General features: G+C 36.2%; 2 protein-coding genes across 2 annotated transcripts in view; one reads left to right on the forward strand and one right to left on the reverse strand.

Annotated features, from left to right (window-relative positions):
* The window catches only part of afg1lb (AFG1 like ATPase b), a 32,063-nt gene extending 30,979 nt beyond the window's left edge, over positions 1-1,084 (reverse strand). Inside the window, exon 1 of the mRNA XM_051138435.1 lies at positions 962-1,084. Coding sequence (XP_050994392.1) covers positions 962-1,070 — 109 coding nt within the window. The 5' untranslated portion in view covers positions 1,071-1,084. The remainder of the gene's footprint in view (positions 1-961) is intronic.
* A 625-nt stretch (positions 1,085-1,709) lies between these two features.
* Positions 1,710-21,495, forward strand: snx3 (sorting nexin 3). Its single transcript, XM_051138440.1, has 4 exons — positions 1,710-1,925; positions 15,722-15,817; positions 16,079-16,203; positions 20,701-21,495. The coding sequence occupies exons 1-4, from the start codon at positions 1,764-1,766 to the stop codon at positions 20,804-20,806; spliced, it is 489 nt and encodes a 162-aa protein (XP_050994397.1). The 5' UTR covers positions 1,710-1,763; the 3' UTR covers positions 20,807-21,495.
* The last annotated feature ends 460 nt before the right edge of the window (positions 21,496-21,955 follow it).

Here is a 21,955-nt window from a genome sequence, read left to right on the forward strand (position 1 = left end):
TTCTTTGATTAACAGAAAGTTCAGAAGAACAGAATTTATCTAAAATAGAAATCTTTTGTAACATTATAAATCATGATAAGTCTTTATCATCACTTTTGAACAATTTAAAGCATCCTTGATAAATGAAAATATTAATTTCTATCATTTATTTCCAAAAAAAAATTATACTGACTCCAAGTCTTTGAATGGTACAGTGTATAATGTTACAAAAGCTTTCTATTTCAGATAAATGCTGATCTTTGGATCTTTCTGTTCATCAAAGAATCCTGAAAAAATGTACTCAGCTCAACTTTTAAATATTGATAGTAATAATAATAATAATAAATTGTTTCTTGAACAGCAAAACAGCATATTAGAAGGATTTCTGAAGGATCATGTGACATTGAGGACTGGAGTAATGATGCTGAAAATTTAGCTTTGATCCCAAGAATAAATTACATTTTTAAAATATATTCAAATAGAAAGCATCTATTTTAAATAGCATAAATATTTCACAATAGTACTGATTTTGCTGTATTTTGGATCAAATAAATGCAGGCTTGGTGAGCAGAAGAGACTTCTTTAAAAAAAATCAAAATCTTACTGTCCAAAAACTTTTGACTGGTACTGTATATGTGTGTGCAAGTGTGTACCTGGTATTTCCTACATTATGAGAACCAAATGCCAGTATAGTAAGTATAAGTATAGTATAGTAATAACAGTAAATTTTGACCTTTTGGGTAATTTATTTTTTTGGTCCCCATGAGGAAACAAGCTTATAAATCATATAGAATGAAGAAAATACAGTTTGTACAGTATAAAAAGCATTACGTCTATAGAATGTTCCCACAAAAAATAGAAACCATAAGTGTATATCTGTGTGTGTGTGTGTGTATAAAGATGCATATAAAGAATTACGACGTAAATGATTTACCACGTGTTATCAACACTGGCCATATAACAGCAGAATATTCATGCTCACCTCTAACTGTCTTAAACAATTCACACCAAACACCTCTCGACAAACTTGTCTTTTTGATTGTAATTCTAAGAAAACATCTCGTTGTCCACCGCAACGCGTATGCCGCCATGTTGATTCAAAATCTAATAGCTTTATTGAGCTCTGACACCTTGACATCCCTTTTTTGGAGAGTATACACTCTGCTCTGCATGTTGTTCTTTTAGGTTTATATAAGTTACTATATAGGAAATCTATAATGTAACAACCACGTTACATTACATAATAAATGTGTCTTTATAAATATAAACCGAGCTACAGTTATAGCTGTTCGTGAATAAATGCGAGGTATTGTTATGTAGGCGGTTATAAATAATAATTGAGAACCAATAACATATTTTTAACATAAGCACTGTTTTTGCTTTAACAGCTCTTAGATAATTACAATACAAAATGCTGTAATCTGAGCAGGAATAAATGACAAATACTACTCTACAAAAGGTTCGTAATGTATAATCTATAAAAGTTTAACATCACAGATGTCCACCAAAAACTGCAGTCTACTATAACAGCTCGTGGCACATGACTGCATAAACGCTAGGCACTCTACAAACGGTTATAAATAGTCATTTATAGCCTATAACATTTTCGACTTCACAAATGCACACTAAAAAGTACACTATACTTGGTATGACCGCTTTTATCCAATCAAGTTCCAGGGATATTGCCACGTGACCGTATTGGTATGTCACATGTCAGCTGTTCCTCAGCTGATCGGAAGTGCAATCGATAGCTGCTTGTTTGCTCAAACCTGTAACGGAAAGCCATGGCTGAGGCCATAGCAGATACAAGAAGGCTGTATACTAAACCACAAAACCTTAGCGATGCGTATGGGCCACCGAGTAACTTTCTAGAGATTGATGTTTCCAACCCCGAGACGGTTGGCGTCGGTCGGAACAGGTTCACGACATATGAGATCAGACTGAAGGTGAGCAGCCAGTGCTGGCCTGATCAGACCAACACACGCTCAGACACACTCATATGTGCTTAGTGGTGCTTAAATACTCTCTAAATGCGATTAAAAAGAGCTCTTCTAATGGTATAGATCACAGCCAAGCTAATGTCAGTTATTAACATCATGACTTATGTTTACTCGTGTCTCCAGGTGTAACTTTGTAAAACTTGATGGCTTGCTAAATATTTTCACGACAGACAGCTCTGTTTTGATTTTTATTTAGCAAAGCATTAAGCACACCCTAATGTTTATCAAAACAATGTAACTATTTTTCTTCAGTGGAACACGCAAGTTGATGTGACTCAAGCTGTCATTGTGCCTAACAATTCACTTTCATTGTATGGAAATCAGATTCATTGAAACGTGACTGAAACATTCTGCCTAACGTTTCTGTTTTTGTCTGTTTGTATAGGAATGAATGTAGTTTTGGAATATTATAAGAATGAGTTTATGATGAGCTTTCCCTTTATTTTTTTCTTTTGGCACTGACATAAAGATCTTGTTAACCTGACTGTGTAATGATCAACTAAAGCATGTTGTGCAGTTGAGTACACAGTTTAGTTGGTATGTAAATAATTGGCATGAGAGAGTTTTGAGACAAAGTTTCTAGCAGTTTTCACTTTGTTCTCAAGCATTTAGTCTGGGTGACCACACCCCTTTGTGTAAACCGGAGATAATGGTGTTTATAATGATAAGGATGAACCTGGTTAACACTAAAGTATTGTGCATATCATCTTTATCAAGTGAGACTTTTCAGTGCAAGTTAAAATACTTTATTTACTTATTTATTTCAAATGTTCTTGGCCTGACATGCACCTAACTTGAACAGAATTGGTTTTATGCCTGTTTCAGTAAGTTGTCTTATGATCAAATTCTTCTGAATTTGCTGTGCAGATTATGATTGTTGTGTCAGAGATTTTTCCACACGTACACACTTCATTCCTATGACATGAGTCAGCTTGTGCTTACAAAATGCGTACCCTTATGGGTAAATTATTTTGAATGTTAGAAGGAAGTTTAAAACAGTGAGACAAAGACACACATGGCTGCCATCTGCTTTGCATATGTGTGTGTTTTTGCACTATTAGGCATGGAATTGAATTTACGACAGATAAATTGACTGACAGCCCACATAGCATGCAAACCTCCCAAATTCCCACTGTTATGGTAAAAAGGTGAAGTAATGGTAAATGTAATTTGGATTCTAGGTGTCCAGAGGCAGAGAACATTGATGACCTTGAGTTGTTTTACAATTTAGTGAAATGCATGCAAAAACTACATTCATGTGACCAAAGTTAACTTTATCATCCTTGTAAACCCTAGTAAAAAAGTAATAGGTTTGAAATGCATAATTTTATCCTAAGTATAGTTCAAGTCTATTTTTACTTATTTATTGACATATCACTTGAGACTATGAGACTAATATAAAAATTATTAAACTTTATTTGGAGTACTGCTTGTGCACAATGCACATTTGTTAACATTAAACCTAAAATTGCGCTTTAAGGTCACTTTTGATGAGGATTGTATGATCTTTAAATAATATCGGTCTTTAAATGCAAAATATTTAAAGTGTACCTAAAGTATACTTACAATCCATTAAGTACAAAATTAGTTGTTCCAATTTAGCAGACTTTAAATACACCAGTTTAGTATACTAAATGTACAATTAAAGGGTGTTTTTATGTAGTATATAATGCATTTGTAGTATACTTAGCATGAAATAAATGTATTTTAAGTACATTTTAGGATATTTATTTTTCACAAGGGAGCCTGACATACTAAACAATAATGAAAAAATAAGGAGAGGGTAAAATATGAGGACATTCTGAGACTTAAAGGCTTATATATCATAGAGAATGAGTTTTTTTGAGAAAGTAAAAATGTGCATAGTTTCCTGTGAGGGCTAGGTTTAGGTGTAGGGTGATAGAAAATATGGTTTGTAGAGTATAAAAACAGTAGAAGTCTGTGGAAAGTCCCCGTTGTTCACAAAAACAAACCTGTGTGTTTGAATATATGAATATATATAAAAAAGCAGAGGCCCGAACTGAGCAATGATGAAATTTAGATCAGTTGTTGATATTAACATACCTAAAAGTAAATTGAAATTCTGATAGCGTATAATGTAAATCACTGAAGTCTTTATAACACTGTAGCAGACTACTTAATATTTTCAAGCACTGTTTAGTGATCCAGCACAACAAATGATACTTTGCTCTTTTGCATGAGTTCAGATTGCTTTTAAATTTTTTCAAATGCATTAGGGAAAAAAAAAAATCAATCATACCAAAATGATCAGGTAGGCCAAAGCATAGAGCAAGCTAACTTATCATCAGTTTATTTTATGGACATATTGTATCTGCCCCTAAAAAGCAGTGGGCATGGTTAAGTAATCAATCTCGTAAGGCCAGTTGGTGTAAGTAGTGTAATTCTTCCTTATATTTTTTAGAAGACCGCTATCCTCAGTATTTGACTGGGATTCATATTTAGTCCAGCCACACTGTTGGTTTCTAATGGCTCTCTTACCACTGAGTGGTACATTTCCGTACGGTACTATTTGGGATGGGACAGTCTGATCCAGCTTGCATTTTAACTGCCAACAGTACCCTTACTTGAAAGGAGTGGTGTATGTCAGAGTAGCGATTGTTATCATTCTCGCAAGAAGAAGAAAGTGTCAGAAGTGTCATAAGCATGTCAGGAATCAGTTTTGCGAGGTGCCTTCTTGCGCAAAAGTCATTGACGATAAGACAGCGAGGCAACAAGTCATATAAGTGTTTGGATGCAGCCATTGTCTGTGTGTATGTGTGTTCATATCAGTCAATATCGATAATTATCATGATTATCATGAAATTATCTTTTTTTTTTCCTTTCAGGTTTAAGGGCAGATTTTTGCTACAATGTGAAAGTTGTAGCATGACAAACATTTCGTACTTTTTTTTAATTCTTAACACTTTTTCCAGTCATTTTTCCTTAACCAAATAAATATTATTAATTAATTATTCTGACTGTTTGAGGTGTTTTTTTTAATTAGCCATTGCTCTTGCATAGTATTATCCATAGATCATGATAATAACAGTTAAAACCACAAATATAGCACCTCAATATCATAGTAAAAATATAATATGGTTCCTAGTTATTTTTATGAAAAACAGCAGTCTAAATACATTTAGTATAAATGCATAAACGCTACTTAATCACATAAAATACTGTAATTATATTCCATTGCTCCTCCATCAGTACATTTAATAATGTAATAAAATTCGACACAGATATACCCACATTTCTGACAATACCACTGTGCAGTTAGTGCTACTACAGTAAATCTATGGTAAATGATGGCGATTTGTTTCATCTGGATATAAATCGAGTCATTTGTGTTCTTCACTGAATTCAAGTGCTTTACATTGGCGCTGTTTAGAGACCGAGACTTCTCAGCGAGTGAACGCATCTGCTCTAGTACGTAAGTCTGCAGATAAACGGTCCGAGTGGCACGCTTTGACTAGCGCTCTTTTGTTCCGCCTCTGCCACATAAACATTTATCGAACTCTTGTTATCATTTATCGAGGAAATTCATATTGTGCGATAACTATTGTTATCGATTTATTGCCCAGCCCTAGAACATACTGTTATATTGTTTGTGTTTGAGCACTCTGATGTAAACAAGCCCAACCTGCATAAGCAGCATGGCGGAACAAGTAAAGGGGATGCTTAATTTTCCCTTGTTGCATGTGCAAGTGATGATTCTCTGTCAACCAGTTAACATTTTGCAGTGAGTCTAGCTCTTCTCTTTACGTACCAGACTACTGTGCTAGGTACCACAATGGAAGGGTCCCAAAAATGTGATACGGTAGACTTCACTATTTTAGTACCATTCACAGCTTCTGACAATTCAAACGGAAATTACGTACCGAACTGTACTGTACTGATCCATACCAGTCAGTGGAAATGAGCCATAAGAGGCTTTTCAACTGTGTCAGGTGCCGGATAACTCTCTGTGCTTCCATTGGTAGTCACCACATTGCATTACCACATTAAGTTATCTCATCTTTGAACTTACGCTAATGGTCAATGTTGCTCAAATTGCAGAAATTAACTTTGTTGCTGCAATTGAGTGTAAACGTCTCTTTAGCAAGAATACATTTGACCTTGGTGTGGGTTTGTGGCCAAGTTAGGAGTCAATCCTAGTGGTTAAAGATTTAGACTGGTAAACAAAAGATTGCTTCTGTGCACTGGATGTCCCTGCAGCTTAACATTGCGACATTGCCTAAAAGTAGTGGAAACACATTTCATAGTTCACCGTTTGTTGGTCTACAATTCTATTCTTTTCTCAGTTTTTTCTTGACACTTTGTAACAATTCTCAAAGTCCCCTTACTTTAAGAAGTTTTGCCGAAAGACGTTCATCAGGCTCAGGTATTGTTGTTAAAACTCTTCCCATGCATCTTCCCACTTTTTTCTTCCCTAAATAGCCTAAATTCTCCTTTGAAATGCGATACTTTTACATTTCAAGTGCTCGGAGGAGGCGGAGGAGAAGATAAGACATTGTCAAAACGCCTTACTGTCCTAAGCAGTCATTTTCCACAACTGATGAGTTGTGACAGGTGCTGTTGTGTCTGCTAATAGGCCACTGTCTTCCCAGCTTTCCTATAGTATTTTTAGCTTTCTCCTACCTACAGAGTGAGCCACCGCCTGCCATTAGCCCAAATCTAAAGCTACTGTACTTGATTAGCGTATAATAATTAGCATATGCGTGTAATCAGTATTATTGTGTGTCTCTGAGTCGGCGGTGACCCTGCTTTGCATAAGGGAACACCCCACACATCCCTCTCACGCTAGCGCTCTCTCGCTCTAGCCCTCAAGACTGAGAGAAAGAGCGGAGCTGTCAACTTTTGATTTGCTTCTGAAGTAGCCCAATCGCAACAATGAGAGGAGATAAAGAGATTCTGTTTGTATTTGTCATAGTAACACTGCCTGTGTTGATTACATGCTTCTGCGTGCCAAGGGCACCGTCTTTCTTCGACGCTCTTCCGCACCATCCACGCACGCTTTCTCTCTTTCGCTCCGTGGCCAACCATTATCCTTTCCATCGTCATATCCCACATCCCATAGATGATCCTGGCATGGCAAGTGAGAGAAAGAAGCCAAGCCATATTTGTGTGTGTGTATGTGTGTGTGTCTTGGAGAAGGAGCGAGAAGCTTCTTAATCCCTTCTTTTAAAGTGGAACGTGTGAATGACTACGGGGGTGCAGACCTCGTCTTAACCCCCTGCCAAACCCACCCCCCATTGGATGGCACAAAACGTGCCCATCCCCCGTCACCTGCTCTTCTGGTCTCATCTCGGGACGGGCATATCTCGTCCTCACTTCGGATAGTGATGGATTCTTAAAGTTTGATTCGGTTGTATTTGTTCATCTGTAACTTACATAACATGCCATTCCAAACTGATTATCAATGCAAAAGGTGAATATGTTCAACATAATGAATCCTGAACATGGCATGTTCATGTGAGCAGTGTCCAATTTATGACAGATATTTTGTATATTTCCTACTGTAAATATATCAAACCTTAATTTTTGATTAGTAATATTCATTGCTAAGAAGACAACTTTAAAGGTTATCAATATTTTGATTAGTTGTATCTCGACCAAATTTTGTCCTATCCTAACAAACCATACGTCAATGGAAAGCTTATTTATTCTGCTTTTGACCAGGTTTTATGGACCAGGGTCACATATCTTGATGTGTGAACACAATCTTTGTCATCAATCAATCAATTCAGTTCACAGAACCAAAACGGAATGATTTGTTTGTGAACGGACTTGATCCAGTTGCAGAAGCTAAACTAAATTTTGTCTGTTCCTATCAAGCTATCATATGACTTCAGAAGACAAAAATGTACCACAAGAGTTGCATGCACTACTTTTATGCTGCTTTCATTGTGCTTTTGCATCTTCTTTGAAGCCTAAAAGCCTCCGTTCTCATTCATTGTAGTCGTATTGGAAAGTAAGATCAGTACAATTCTTCAGAATCTGCCCTTTTGTGTTTGGCTAAAGAAAGAAAGTCAAACAGGACTGGAATGACATTAGCGAGAGTAAATGTTGACAATTTTCATTTTTGGAAGAACTGTCCCTTTAGCAGATTGCAATGCAATAACACAATTGATTAAAAGTGACAGCAAAGACATTTTGTAATAATAATGTTTTTAAAGGTTTCTTTAAATGGTTCTTTTTTTGAGAATCCTAAAATAGCTCAGTTTCAACAAAAATATGGAGCAGCACGGTTGTTTTCAACATTGATAATAATAGGAAATGTTTTCGAACAGCGAATCAGCATATTAAAATGATTTATGAAAGATCATGTGACACTAAAGACTGGAGGAATGGCTGCTAAAATTCAGCTTAGCCATCACAGGAATAAATAACACTTTAAAATATATATTTAAAATACAAAACAGTTACTTTAAATTGTAATAATATTCCACAATAATACTTTATATTGCATTTCTATTCAAGTAAATAAAATGAAATCTCATTAAACCCACACTTTTGAAAGGTAGTATAGTTTTTCTGTTATGAATCGGTTTCTTCCTGATTTTCTAATTGATCGTACTTGCTTTTGAGACAGTTCAGATAGGGAACAGTTGCTTTATATCATAAAAAGAAAGTAGCAAGCAACTGAACATTTGACAATCTTTGATCTTTCGCTTTATGGCTTATGCAACTTTGTAACTGTGACACATTGACTTGGTCTTGAAATAGATAATTTTTATTGGATTTGTCACAGACAATTTGAGTTCATATTCACATGACAGCAGAACATAAGCATGAACTAACTGTGATAGAATTTCTGTTTGTTGGTTTCAGTTCATATAATTTCATATCAGATCCATATTGTGGGATTAACTCATTGTTTGTGGCCTTGTTTACAGTGCTAAAGTTGAGTGACATGAGAGCACTGACTCTGCACGAAAACCACCAGACGGAGGACTTAGGGATTGAACGTTGTTTACAGACAGGAGAATCCTCAGCCCCCCCCTTCTGCGTTTTTGTATACAACACTCTCTTTCCCTACCCATCTTTCACTCCCTCTTCACCTCCTCCTCCTCGTCATCCCGCTTTCATTCTTTTTTCCAATTTCCAAAAAGCCCTCTCTCTCGCTCTCCCTTTCTGCCATTACTAAAAATGGCTTGCTTGCCTGGTTGTCAGTCCCAGTCAAGTGTAATCCAAAGTCTACAGCATCCTCCCCGACAACTATTTTAATGGTAATGGGCAGCATATTGTATCAAGGCTACCATATCCTACTTGAGATGACAGTATCAAAAGTGGGAGTTGATGCTATGGGAACAAAGACAGGGGGCAGCTTTTTGCCAGAGCGAGGGTGTTGGGCGGGTGTGTTTTGCGTGCGTGTGTGAGAGAGAGAGCGACTTGTGTGTAAAACGCGGAGGGGGATGATGGTGGGGCGCGAGTGCTCTCATTGTCCCTCTGTCCTCTTCTCTTTGGAGCTATGATGCGATGAGATGGCATTGTGCTTCCATTTTTGCTACTTTTATTTTGAAAAAGAGAGAGCAGGGCGGAGAGATGAAATGCTCGCTCTTAAACTTGACTTGATCCGACTCGCTAAAAGCTAATGCATAGCCAGCGCAGAGCCCTTACGCTGGGTGAGGTGACCTCTCTCGGCTGTTTTTTCACTGCCCTCTCTCTCCTCCTAATGAGGATACACCATTGTCCCCAGCGCACACATGCATCTGAAAAAGAGGAGAGAGACCGGGATTCTGCCATCTCCTCATATCGGCATAAGCCATGTGGAAGCTTTTAACAGTGCGGAAGAGTGACTAAAAGAAAGAGCGCTTTTAGTGCACCTTTCGCACAATTGGCTATTTTTGGGTGTTGTGCATAAAATGGACCTGGTCTGTATTTCTCTCTGTCTCTCTCACTCTCTCTCACCGACTTTTTCTTACTCAGTCACTCTGTCCCATTCTTTCCGGCTTGTTTTGTTTTTGACATTTTTAGGGCGTTTTTGAACCTAGTTTGTTTGGACAAGATGAATGTGCTGACAACATTGAGCATATACCTGTTGAATCTTGAAGGCAGAATCTCTGGGTCAACATGGCACTGTATTTTCTTTTTTAAAAATAACTTTTCCTCTAGGTAATAGACATCATTTTGATCAGTAAAAGGACAGTTTGCATACCAAGCCAAGGAGAAAGTGTGCCATGACAGTTTAGATCTGTTCTTTTTTTTTTTTTTTTAAACAGCCTTATTGACATGTGTCATAGACTTTAAGAAGGCCCCACAAGTAGGATTATTTGATGAATAGAAAGCTAAAAAGAACAGCATTTTAAATAGAAACACTAAAATCAGTTGCATTAAGTCATTTCAACTTAAATTTTATTAAAAGTGACTTAAAAAATCAAGTTGAATTTATGGAAGCCCATTTCTGCCACTGAATAAAAAACGAAAAAGGTAGTTGTGACATTTTTTCAGAATTTTCTCACAATTCTGACGCCTTTTCTTGCAATTGCAAGTTTACATCTCATAGTTGATTTTTTTTTTTTTTTTTTTTTTTTTTTTTTTTTTTTCTCAGAATTGCATAATACAGACGTGCGATTTTGCCTCTTTTTTTTTTTTTTTTTTTCTCTCGCAATTGCGAGTTTACATACATAACTTTTTTGCTCAGAATTGCGTGATATAAACTTGAAATTGTTGAGTTATAAAGTCATAATTGCGTGATATAAACTCACAATTATAAAGTTAGTAAGTTATAAAGTTAGACAGTGCTATCTCACAACCAATTTTCTACGTATATCACGGGGTGTCTAATTCGTACGAAATCGTACAATTTGTCTAGACCCCATTGATGGGTAGGATTAGGGTCAGGGTTAGGGGTAGGTCATTCGTACAAATTGGGGAACTCAATTAAAAACAAAAACAAATTGCCATGAGATTGGGTTGAGTTAGAGTAGCGAAATATAAACTCAGTTCTCACAAATGCGAGTTTATATCTTACAGTTTTGATATCTCACAATTTTGACTTTTTTCCTCGCAATTCTGAGTTTATATCTCGCAATTCCAACTTTTTTTATTCTCAGAATTGTTATATATAAACTTGCAGTTGTGAGTTCTGAAGTCCAATTCTGAGGGGGAAAAAAAGATGTTCTTGGAATTGTGAGTTTATATCTCACAACTCATAATTGCATGTTATGAGTGTTATTTGTAATTGTGAGGAAAGTCAGAAATGCAAGAAAAAAAGTCAGAATTGTAATATAAAATGTCAGTTTTTATATATTTTTTTTTATTCAGTGGCAGAAGCGGGCTTCCATATGAATCTCACATATGTGACCTCTAAAATGAAGTTGAAATTACTTTTTGATTAAGTTGAAGTGATGATGTTGACATGACTTATTGCTCATATAATTTTTTACAGTGAATCTTTTGTAACATTTTACATTTTATTTACTGTAAATACAGCAAAGTTAGTCTTAGAAGTTCTTAGCAATGAATATTACTAATCAAAAATTAAGTTTTGATATATTTACGGTAGGAAATTTACAAAATATCTTCATGGAACATGATTTTTACTTAATATCCTAATGATTTTTGGCATAAACGAAAAACCGATCATTTTGAACCAAACTATATATTGTTGGCTATTGCTATAAATATACCTGTGCTACTTATGACTGGTTTTGTGGTCCAGGGCCAAAAAGTGTAAAACGTATCATTGTGATCCAGCCTCAAGCTATTTGCCTATTCACACTGAATGTGAAAATGCTGTACGATGTGACAAACCATTAGCCAATCAGAGCATATTTAATGTTTAGTACAGCTATGTGGAACAAGATTTTGTACCATTGAGGTTTCACTGTGGGCAGTGCTACTACTTGAGACCAAACAGAAACAAAATGATCAACAAAATGTTTTGTCAGAGTCACAGCCATAAAAAAACACTGATTAACATGATTAACATTGGTTTTGTCACAGTGTTATGCTTCATGGCAAGAAACCTTGATTTGTAGCAGGTCCTGTTAGTTGGCATCTAGAGATAATTAAAAAACAGAAATCATTAAATATCCCGCAGAGCTTATGGAATTAACATAAAAAATACCCAAGAGCATAGCTGGCCATCAGAGAGTCTCTAAGCATTTGATCGTGTAACACTAAAGTCTCATTACCTGCCAGTTTAATCATGTCATAGCGTTCCCCTCTCACCGGTACGCTCACAGGTATTGATGGACCTCTTGAAAAGCCCCGTCTTAGCCACAGCGCAAGGCTGCTGTCTTAATGAATTGGGCTGTTTTCATCTGCTCATTGAGTGTTTGATGTGTAAGGGCTTCCGTCTGTGTGGTTAACTTTGGTTGCCACGGTAATCAGGCCCTTTGTTGGGCTGTTTTGTTTGCTTGTCTCAGGTTTGATTGAGATCATTAGCAGTGAGGGGAGGACAGTCAAACTCTTCAGAGTTTACATCTGCAGCTGTATACGGTATGACGCACCCCTCCTTTTCTCTTTACACACGCACACACATCAATACAACACTGCTCCCGTTGCAGCGTTTTTGTTGAAGTGTAATTAGTGGTGCTTGCAAGCATCACTATTACTATTGCTCATACTTAAGGTTAGGAATTTGAACAAAACCCCTACCCTAAATAGTAAACTTTAGCACTATTCCTGTGAGGTTTGCACTAGGGACACAATTGATGCCGTCAGCTTGTTGTGTGATGTTACTTTTCTTATTGGTCAGACTGGGTAAAAATATTGATTTCACTCTTTTTTATTTATTTATTTATTTATTTATTTATTTTTATCAATTCTAATTTTTACAAACAGTATTAATTCTTAAATCGCAAGAATCGTTTAGACAAGCCTGTTTTCAGTTAATGAGTGGAACATTGTAGCACACCTCCCATCCAATAAATCATAATAAGCTTTGTAGTTTTATTATGAAACAAAGTCTCAGATTTTAAATTCTGTCCAATTTATTACAGTATTCAAGCAATAAACCATTTTGGCGCTGTTTAATGTGGAGTGACAGATCGCTGCAGCGCCTCAGTTCAAGAGAAGCGGCACGTGAACTGATCATCTTCTCAAATTTGACCAGTTTCAGCATGAAATACACATGAATGAACATCCGAAGGTACACTGCCCTCCAAAAGTTTGGGAACACCCCTGGCGAAGTGTGGTTTTGGACAATATCAGCATAAATCCTTATCATTTTTTGGTGCAAATACATTAAAGTATCTTGACATTATCATTGAAGACCAGCAATAATAATTTTCATTTTGATTACATAATAATGGCAGTATATACATGTCAAAGTCAGGCATGCCCCTTTACCAGCTGTGATGCCTGGTTACTGGCTTAAACTTGGCCCAGGTTTTTAAAAGATTTTTGGGTCAGCACACCTTAATAGCTTCAACAATTGATTGCCGATTAAGTTTAGAATACAATGAATTTAGGCCCAGATTACGCAGAGCTGTAATAGCTGCTAATGGTGGATATTTTGATGAATCAAAAATGTAAGTTTTTTCTATGTATAAACTGTTTATGTAATAAAATGAAGAGTTCAGATGCAAAAGCCTCTAAATCCATCTGACGTATTTCTTTAAAATTAGCATTTCTTTATGGATACTTTGTATAGGTTTCTATGTAAGTACTGGTACTTCTGATTGGGCTGAGGCTGGAATTTTGTGAGTTTAAAGTAAAAATATTTGATGGATGTATAATATGTCAGGAGCATTCACTTAGTATCACTATCTCATATTTGACCAAGATGGCTTCTAGCTGGTTTTGCATCTGAACTCTTCAAATATGTTTTCGTAGTTTGTGTTCACAAATTAAAAAGGATTCATGCCAGTATTGTCCAAAACCCCACTTTTCTGGAACGTTTTCAAACTTTTGGAGGGCAGTGTATGTTAAAAGAAAGAGTACAACTTACCAAAATCCGTATCCTTTCGCCTTTTCACGCAAAAAAAGGTCAGTATAACAGCTTATAAACAGTATCACGTAATGTCACATTTACCTCAGAAAAAGACATATCCAGTAACCGTAAACTCTTTAGTCAGCTAGAAAAATGAGCTTCTGTATTAGAAGGTGATGTAAGGCTGACAGTTTTTTTCTTTTGCAAATAAGGGGAAGAGATGACTAACCTGTTTGGATTTTTTTTTTCCAATCTTGTCCCCTGCTTAACCTTGTGAACACAAGACTGAAGACGTAGAGTGAAATAAGAAACAGAAGCTGACCTATTGACACCTTCACCTTTATAACTTCTGTGTGTGTGTGTGTGTGTGTGTGTGTGTGTGTGTGTGTGTGTGTGTGTGTGTGTTTTAAAATTTTTCAGAAAAAATGGGCTTTCACCCTTGGCCTAAGAACTAATCCTGTTCAATAACTAACTAACTCTTTCTCCGCTGTGACCGTGCACAACATAATAGTCCTGAAACCATGACGTTATTGTCATGAGTGTGTGTATTAAATTACCTGTTACTGCGATCAATTGACATAGGGATTAACTTCTTTTGACCTCTTTACTTAGTGGAACATAAACCCAGTGGTCCAGCCATTCACAAAGTATTAGCGAGCACCTCATCTAGGTTGCTGCTAAACATTTCCTCGGCACTGCAGTTACTCTGCTCTTAAAGCTATTGAGATAATCCCCATCTCGAATGACTGTGTAGGTTGAGGAAATGCCTAGATCAGAGTTATAAGAATGCAGATGGTACTGGAGATCACAGAAATATAGTGGTATGAAGACGTGAATGATGTGATTGCGTGTTAGAAACTTTATGTGAACTTATGTAAACTTTTGAACGGGATCATTTTTATAAATTCAACTATTATTATTTTCTCTTGTGTACTGTATGTAAACATCTTTTAAGTGAAATATCTTATTCAGGTCAGTACTACATAAATTACATGCATTTTGAATGGTCCCTCTTATTTTGGTAAAATAATTATCATTTTGCAGATTCTTCTAATACCATGACAAGCAAAAAATTAATCGCTACATCTTTAATGAAACATTGTTTACTGAGCCATGAGGAAAAAACACAGATATGGGTCAGATTGATAGAGAGAGGAAACAAGCAGAGTTGGATAAAGCCTGAAAAAATAGAGACGGGGAAGCTGAAGAGGTGGGTATTTCATCAATGTTCCTCATTGTGAGGAGAGATCTACACTTTCTGAAGGGACCCTCTCAAGGCTAAAAACCTGACTCGGAGCAGCTGAAGAGATGGAGAGAGAGAATGAGTGACGGAAAAAGGAAGGGTCTGGGGGTAACTGAGGATCGATGAACATTTCAACTCTTCCTGTCCAATTAGGGCCCACATGAGACTTTGTCCCCAAAGCGTACATTCATTTATTCGTTTAACTTACTGTCTCTTCCACCGTGTATTCATCTGTTTTGAGTCTGCGTCAAGCAAATCAGTCTGTGTAGGAGTATTGATCTGGACTTTTATTCCCATCTGTGTGTTTGTTACTTACGCTGCCTTTTGCCTCTTCAGCTTCTCCTTGAATGCTGTCATCAGGCTGTTCTTTTATTTCATAAACATCTGCCTCTCCGGTGACCCTGTTTTAGTGTCTCGGTGGGCCTTTTTGTGGACTCTACCTATTTATTTAATGCTTTACTCTAATATTGAACTTGGTTTTATTGAAATAATGATGCTGTTCAGCTACACTGTCAGTCTTAACGTGTCTTACTTTTATTTAGAAATGTGGGTCTGCCTTAATCTAAGATGAATGTGATGTTTGAGATGTTGTTTGTCTGTTTTTCTTCTCCCCAGACAAACCTCCCCATCTTCAAGCTGAAGGAGTCACGTGTCCGGAGGAGATACAGCGACTTTGAGTGGCTGAGAGGAGAGCTGGAGAGAGAAAGCAAGGTGAAGGATAGACGAATGAAATAAAGTGTTAGTTTGGATGGAGCATGTTGCACGAATACTCAGACTGGGGCATTTTATCATCCATTCGTGTTGTTGTAAGAATCCATTTCGACTAGAAACATTTAAGAGTAATGCTTTTTCAATCACTGGATTGAAAATTATTCTGTAGTTCAAGTAATGATGTTTGAAGTGATTGTAAGAGACCCCTGATTGCATTCTGTGGTGTATGTAACATGAATGAAGTTTCTGTATATCAAATAGGTGGTAGTTCCTCCTCTTCCTGGAAAGGCTCTGATCAGGCAGCTCCCATTCCGTGGGGATGATGGTATATTTGACGACTCTTTTATCGAAGAACGGCGGCAAGGCCTAGAACAGTTCCTCAACAAGTGAGTCGCAAGATCCTCAAGACACCTTGCATTTCTGTTCACCAGAAACATTAAAGGGATAGTTCACCCAAATATGAAAATTCTGTCATTAATTACTAACACTCATGTCATCATTCCCTGCATAGACAGCAACACAACTACCACGTTCAAGAGCAAGAAATGTAGTACTTGTGGAAGATGTGTTGCTGTCTATACAGGGTCAGAAAGCTCTCGAATTGCATTAAAAATATCTTCATTAGTGTTCTGAAGATGAACAAAGGTCTTACAGTTTTGGAACGACATGAGAGTGAGTAATTAATGACAGAATTTTCATTTTTGTGTGAATTATTTCTTTAACCTTTGATTTTTGCCTTAAAGGAGAAGTCCACTTCCAGAACAACAATTTAAAAATAATTTACTCACCCCCTTGTCATCCAAGATGTTCATGTCTTTCTGTCTTCAGTCGTAAAGAAATTATGGTTTTTGAGGAAAACGTTTCAAGATTTTTCTTCATATAATAACTTTAATTGTGCCCCCGATTTTGAACTTGAACGAAATGACTCAGTGAACGAAATGACTCAAAAAGATTTGTTCATTTTGCTGAACGAGACTCAAAGGTCAGAGTCGGTAAAATTATTCGAAATTTCCATCACTACTACAAATCACGTCTAGCGTCTGTGTACTCCGACTCAAAAAGGTAGAGAATGGCGAAAAACGAAATCTTATTTTCTCCTACAACTTCAGAATCGTCTGACATCATTTTAGCTTTTTGTTTTTAAACGGCGTTTGACTTGCTTGCACTTTCTTAGTCTTTGCGCGTTCACTTTGTAAACACTGGGTCTGTAGTTCCGCGTGACCTTTCGACGTGATTCAATAGTACGTAGTGTCGTGAACTTGCATCTCAGAGCCTGTCCTACACTAGCTTTTGCGCTTAAAGAGTATACAAATTTTTATTTTTCGAAAAAAATGACATATCGTTTCGCTAGATAAGACCCTTCTTCCTCAGCTGGGATCGTTTAGAGCCTTTTGAAGCTGCATTTAAACTACATTTTGGAAGTTCAAAATCGGGGGCACAATTGAAGTCCATTATATGAAGAAAAATCCTAAAATGTTTTCCTCAAAAACCATAATTTCTTCACGACTGAAGACAGAAAGACATGAACATCTTGGATGACAAAGGGGTGAGTAAATTATTTGTAAATTGTTGTTCTGGAAGTGGACTTCTCCTTTAAACCAAACAAGTAGGAAAGAACAATTCAAAATCACTAAACATTCACAAATGAGGACAAAATTGCACATTTAACTCCAATTGTTACAATCAACAGCTTTCTTTTCAAAATTAAGTATATTTTGTGCAGATTCTTTTATCAAAACTGACTTTGTACTGCATTCCAGGTGTACATTTCATCAGTTCATGCATTCCTTGGCAGTCAAACTCATGACTTTGGAGTTGTTAGCACCATGCTGTACTGTTGAAGCTACAGGAAAATTAGCATGTGACCGTGGACCACAAAACCAGTCATAAGGGTCATTTTTTTTAAATTGATATTTATACATCGTCTGAAAGCTGAATAAAAAATTGATGTATTGATAGATTTGTTAGGATAGGACAATATTTGGCCGAGATATAACTCTTTGAAAATTTGGAATAAAGGTTAAAAAAAATCAAAATACTGAGAAAATCACCTTCAAAGTTTACAAATGAAGTTTTTAGCAATGCATAGTAATCCAAAATTAAGTGTTGATACATTTATGGTAGGAAATTTACAAAATATTTTCATGGAACATGATATTTACTTAATATCCTAATGATTTTTGGCATAAAAGAAAAATCGATAATTTTGAGCCATACAGTGTTTTTTGGCTATTGCTACAAATATATTTCTTACGTAAGACTGGTTTTGTGGTCCAGGGTCACATATTGCAGCATCTCTATGGCCGAAATTCAGTCCTCGATACAAAATTACTTCTCCACTAATATTCAGAACCTAAAAAGCCAAAATATGATTAAAATGGCATGTCAAACGAATGTCTTTCTTGTTCATACTAATAACTCTTCATTCAAAACATTCACAAAAATCTATTTGCTCTGGAACAAATAATAAATCAGTGAGACCAGAAACTACCCATTAGACTGCCATTTTTAAATAGACATTATCTTTATTAACAAACCACAGAAGTCTAAACAAGTACATTCTCACCTGAAAACTCTTAAAACTACATTTGGTCACACAAAAACAGTGTTATTTATTAAATTAGAGTGGATTTGGGCCTCAGCCATGACACTTGTTGTGATGAAATACCACAAGCAGAGTGAAACAAATGGTGAAATGTTGGAGTTCCACTATCACTAGAATATTGCACTCCTTTTTTTGTTTGTTTGTTTGTTTGCTAACAATGTAGCTAAGTATATTCCCATTCATGCTGGACATTTATTTTAATCTGAGTGATTAGGAATGCTAGTGTATGCCATGAAAGAAAAACAGTCTTTCTGGAAGAAAAAGAAAAACATTTTTAAAAATTCAAAAGATCCTAAACATAAAGGTTCCATGAAGAACCTTGAACATCCATGGAACCTTTTTAAATGCAGTAAAGGTTTTTTTATATTTGAAAAGGTTGTTTAGGTCCTGTTTACACTAGTGCGTTTTCGTTTAAAAAATGGTGTTTTAAAACAGGACGCGTCTACATGCTTGGAGCGGTCGAATGATGCATCTACATATACATTTCTATGGTTACAACAATGAGCATTGTGTTATTGTTTACACGGTCATCAAGGATACGCAGAGAAAATGTGGGCAGCCACGCCATCGTTTTCAAAAGTCTACATTTTTTTCCGTTTATACACTGAGTTTTCAAACTAAAATGAGGTCTGCAGCGTTTTCAAACGTTTCCATTTTTGAGGGTCGAAAACGCAGCAGTAGTATAAACGACAGGCATAACCATTGCAAAAGTTATGCGTTTAAAAATGTAAACGCAGCCTTAAGATTTTTAAAATGTTTTTCAAAATGATTTTTTTAAGAACTGTTCTCAAAGGTTCTTTGGTGAACCAAAAATAGTTCTGCAAAAACACCTTTTTGGAACGTTTATTTTTAAGAGTGTGTGGCATGCACATCTGATAAACAAAATGGTGATATTAATAATGCAATATGTATAAATATAAAATGTATCTAAATGTTTATAATGTAATTTATTTGTAAATATTGCAAAGGTGTTGTTATTAATAGAGGACACTACCCATGATGCAATGTGGAAATTAATGAAACTTTTTTTTTTTTTTTTTTTTTTTTTTTTTTTAATTCTCAAGTGTCTCAAGTGCATGTTGATCTGACAAGATTTGCATAGTGCTCTACTGCGTGTCCTTCCTCTTAACTTCTTTTAGCCTCGGCGCATCTGAACTGTTTTTATAAAGCAGATTGAAGCGGTTATCACGATAACGAAATACAATAGTTTTCCTCTTTCCGTTAATTTTGAGTTTTTAGGTTAAGGTACTTGAGTAAAAGAGGAAAAACAGACACTTGCCAGCCTTTGTGTCATCCGATGTCTTCCCTCACACTTTTTTCCTTCTCTCATAATTACCTACAGAATGATCGAAACTGATGAGAGGCCGCAAGTGCACCAGCTTTACTTTTTACATTTGTTTTATTTTTGATGTGTAATTTATGATAATTGCGAGTGAAATTACAGGCGTGCATACCTTTTCCCTACAAGATGTTGTGTGCACTCCTGCTTATTTTTGATCCGAGGTGCCGTTCCCCCGCCGACTGAGACAATAAAAGTTACAGTTCGATTGTAATTATTTGCTGTGATTGCAGACTTTGCCATTATCTTTGTTTCATGTGCAAATGCGCCCGCTCTACCTGTTTGAATTTTAATACGAGACGAACAGCTGTAAATTAGGTTTGAAGAAAGAAAGGATATGGAGGTAATTAAGATGGGATTTTTTTTTTTTTTTTTCCTTTTACCAAAAATTCCTGAATTAAATGTCATTGTTCGCTACTAATAGCACCTGGAGAAGGGGGACGCATTCCCATCATACTTCTAGACTATGTGTGAGTGCATTTGTACAGCGTGTCTTTACATTTGCCTGTCCCAAATCTGAAAATGATCCGTCATCTTGACTTGTAACATCGTGAGCATCGTGTAATTTTAGAGGTGTGAGGGCCCTTTTTTATTCCAGTGGAAGCTGGAATAGATTTGAATGGTAAAATAATGAGTTTAATTAGCATGATAGCTCATTCTAATGTTTTTAAAGATATGCGTAATTAAATTTCGATATTATCGCTCTGAAATTCAAGCTGGATGATTTATGATCTGAAGAAGAATGCTGCAAAATGTCACAGCCTCCTAATAATGTCTATGAGTTGTATCTTGATTGGGGTCAAAGTTGATTCCGCCTCCTCTCTCTCTCTCTCTCTCTCTCTCTCTCTCTCTCTTTCTCTCTTTCTCGCTTTAGCGTGTATCTTTCCATAATATTTTATGGTGGCTAATATCCATTTTTTGCTCTGATTTTTTTTCCAGAGTGGCTGGTCATCCATTGGCCCAAAATGAGCGCTGCCTGCACATGTTTCTACAGGATGAGTCAGTGGATAAAAACTACACCCCGTCCAAAGTTAGACAAGCCTAAACCGGTCTGGACTCTACAAACACATACACACACAAAAAACATGGCCCACAAGCAATAAGAAAGGTTTGAATCATTCTTAACAGCAACAAAATCTTAGCATGAACCATGGGGTGTCCAAAACATTTATGAAATGATTGAAAACATTCTCTAGAATTAGTCATTGTGTCACTTTTCTTCTTATAGATTGTTTCAGTCTTTTGCTCTGATTTCTCTGATCCATAATGTTAATATTACCACTTTAAGTCAGATCAAATACGTTCTCGTGTGTAATTCATTGTGGTTAACAATTATTTATGGTAGTTTTGTCTGAGAGCACCACTAACTTCGACGAGTACAAGATCAAACGAAACGAACCAAATAACTATATCACAATTATGCAAGCATTATATCACACACACATTGGCTTCCCTGTGTTATTGCTACTACCTACTTGTGTTGCTTTTAATGCTGAAGAATACGTACAGCGGCTCACCGTGCAGGATGCACTTAATTGGGAACCTCCTTGATACGTGCTGGTTGATCGTGTGCCGTGAGTCCCACTTAGCTGCGGAAAAGCCTGTTTTTACTGTGTAATGGCGGTGCATAGAAACACAGAGAAAGTGCTGCCTATAATGCATGTTTCCAGATTTGTATACTGCTGTGCCATTGTTTTGTTTATGAGAATTTTCCAATAAAACAGATCAAACACATGCACGCATGATGTGGTTTGCAAAACTAAAGCATCTGTGCTTGCATCAAACATCCGCTAAAATATCTTTTAAAAGATGATACTAGCTTTAGAGTGGTTATAGACATTTAGTGTGCCTTAAAAGGTTTTTCTATTCGACAGTCAGGACTTTATATAAAGTGAGTCACCTGCATGTTTTTTGATTAGTGGTGTTCTGTTAGACACAGTGAACTCGGATGCATTTAAATCATATAAAATCATACTGGCAGTAGCTATAGGATAGGAAAATTTGTTTTGGTAACATTTATGTTTCTGATAAATAGCACACAACTGAAAAAAAGGGAAACCCATATGAAAAATAAATGTGATTATTTCAGAGGAAATAACTTAACTCGAACAAGTATTCATTTTCAAAATGAATGTGTTCTCATGTTACACAGTGAAATTAATTATACCTAGGAACATTACTAATAGTTTTCAAA

The sequence above is a fragment of the Labeo rohita genome, chromosome 20 (assembly GCF_022985175.1).
Source record: "Labeo rohita strain BAU-BD-2019 chromosome 20, IGBB_LRoh.1.0, whole genome shotgun sequence".
Taxonomy (NCBI): Eukaryota; Metazoa; Chordata; class Actinopteri; order Cypriniformes; family Cyprinidae; genus Labeo; species Labeo rohita.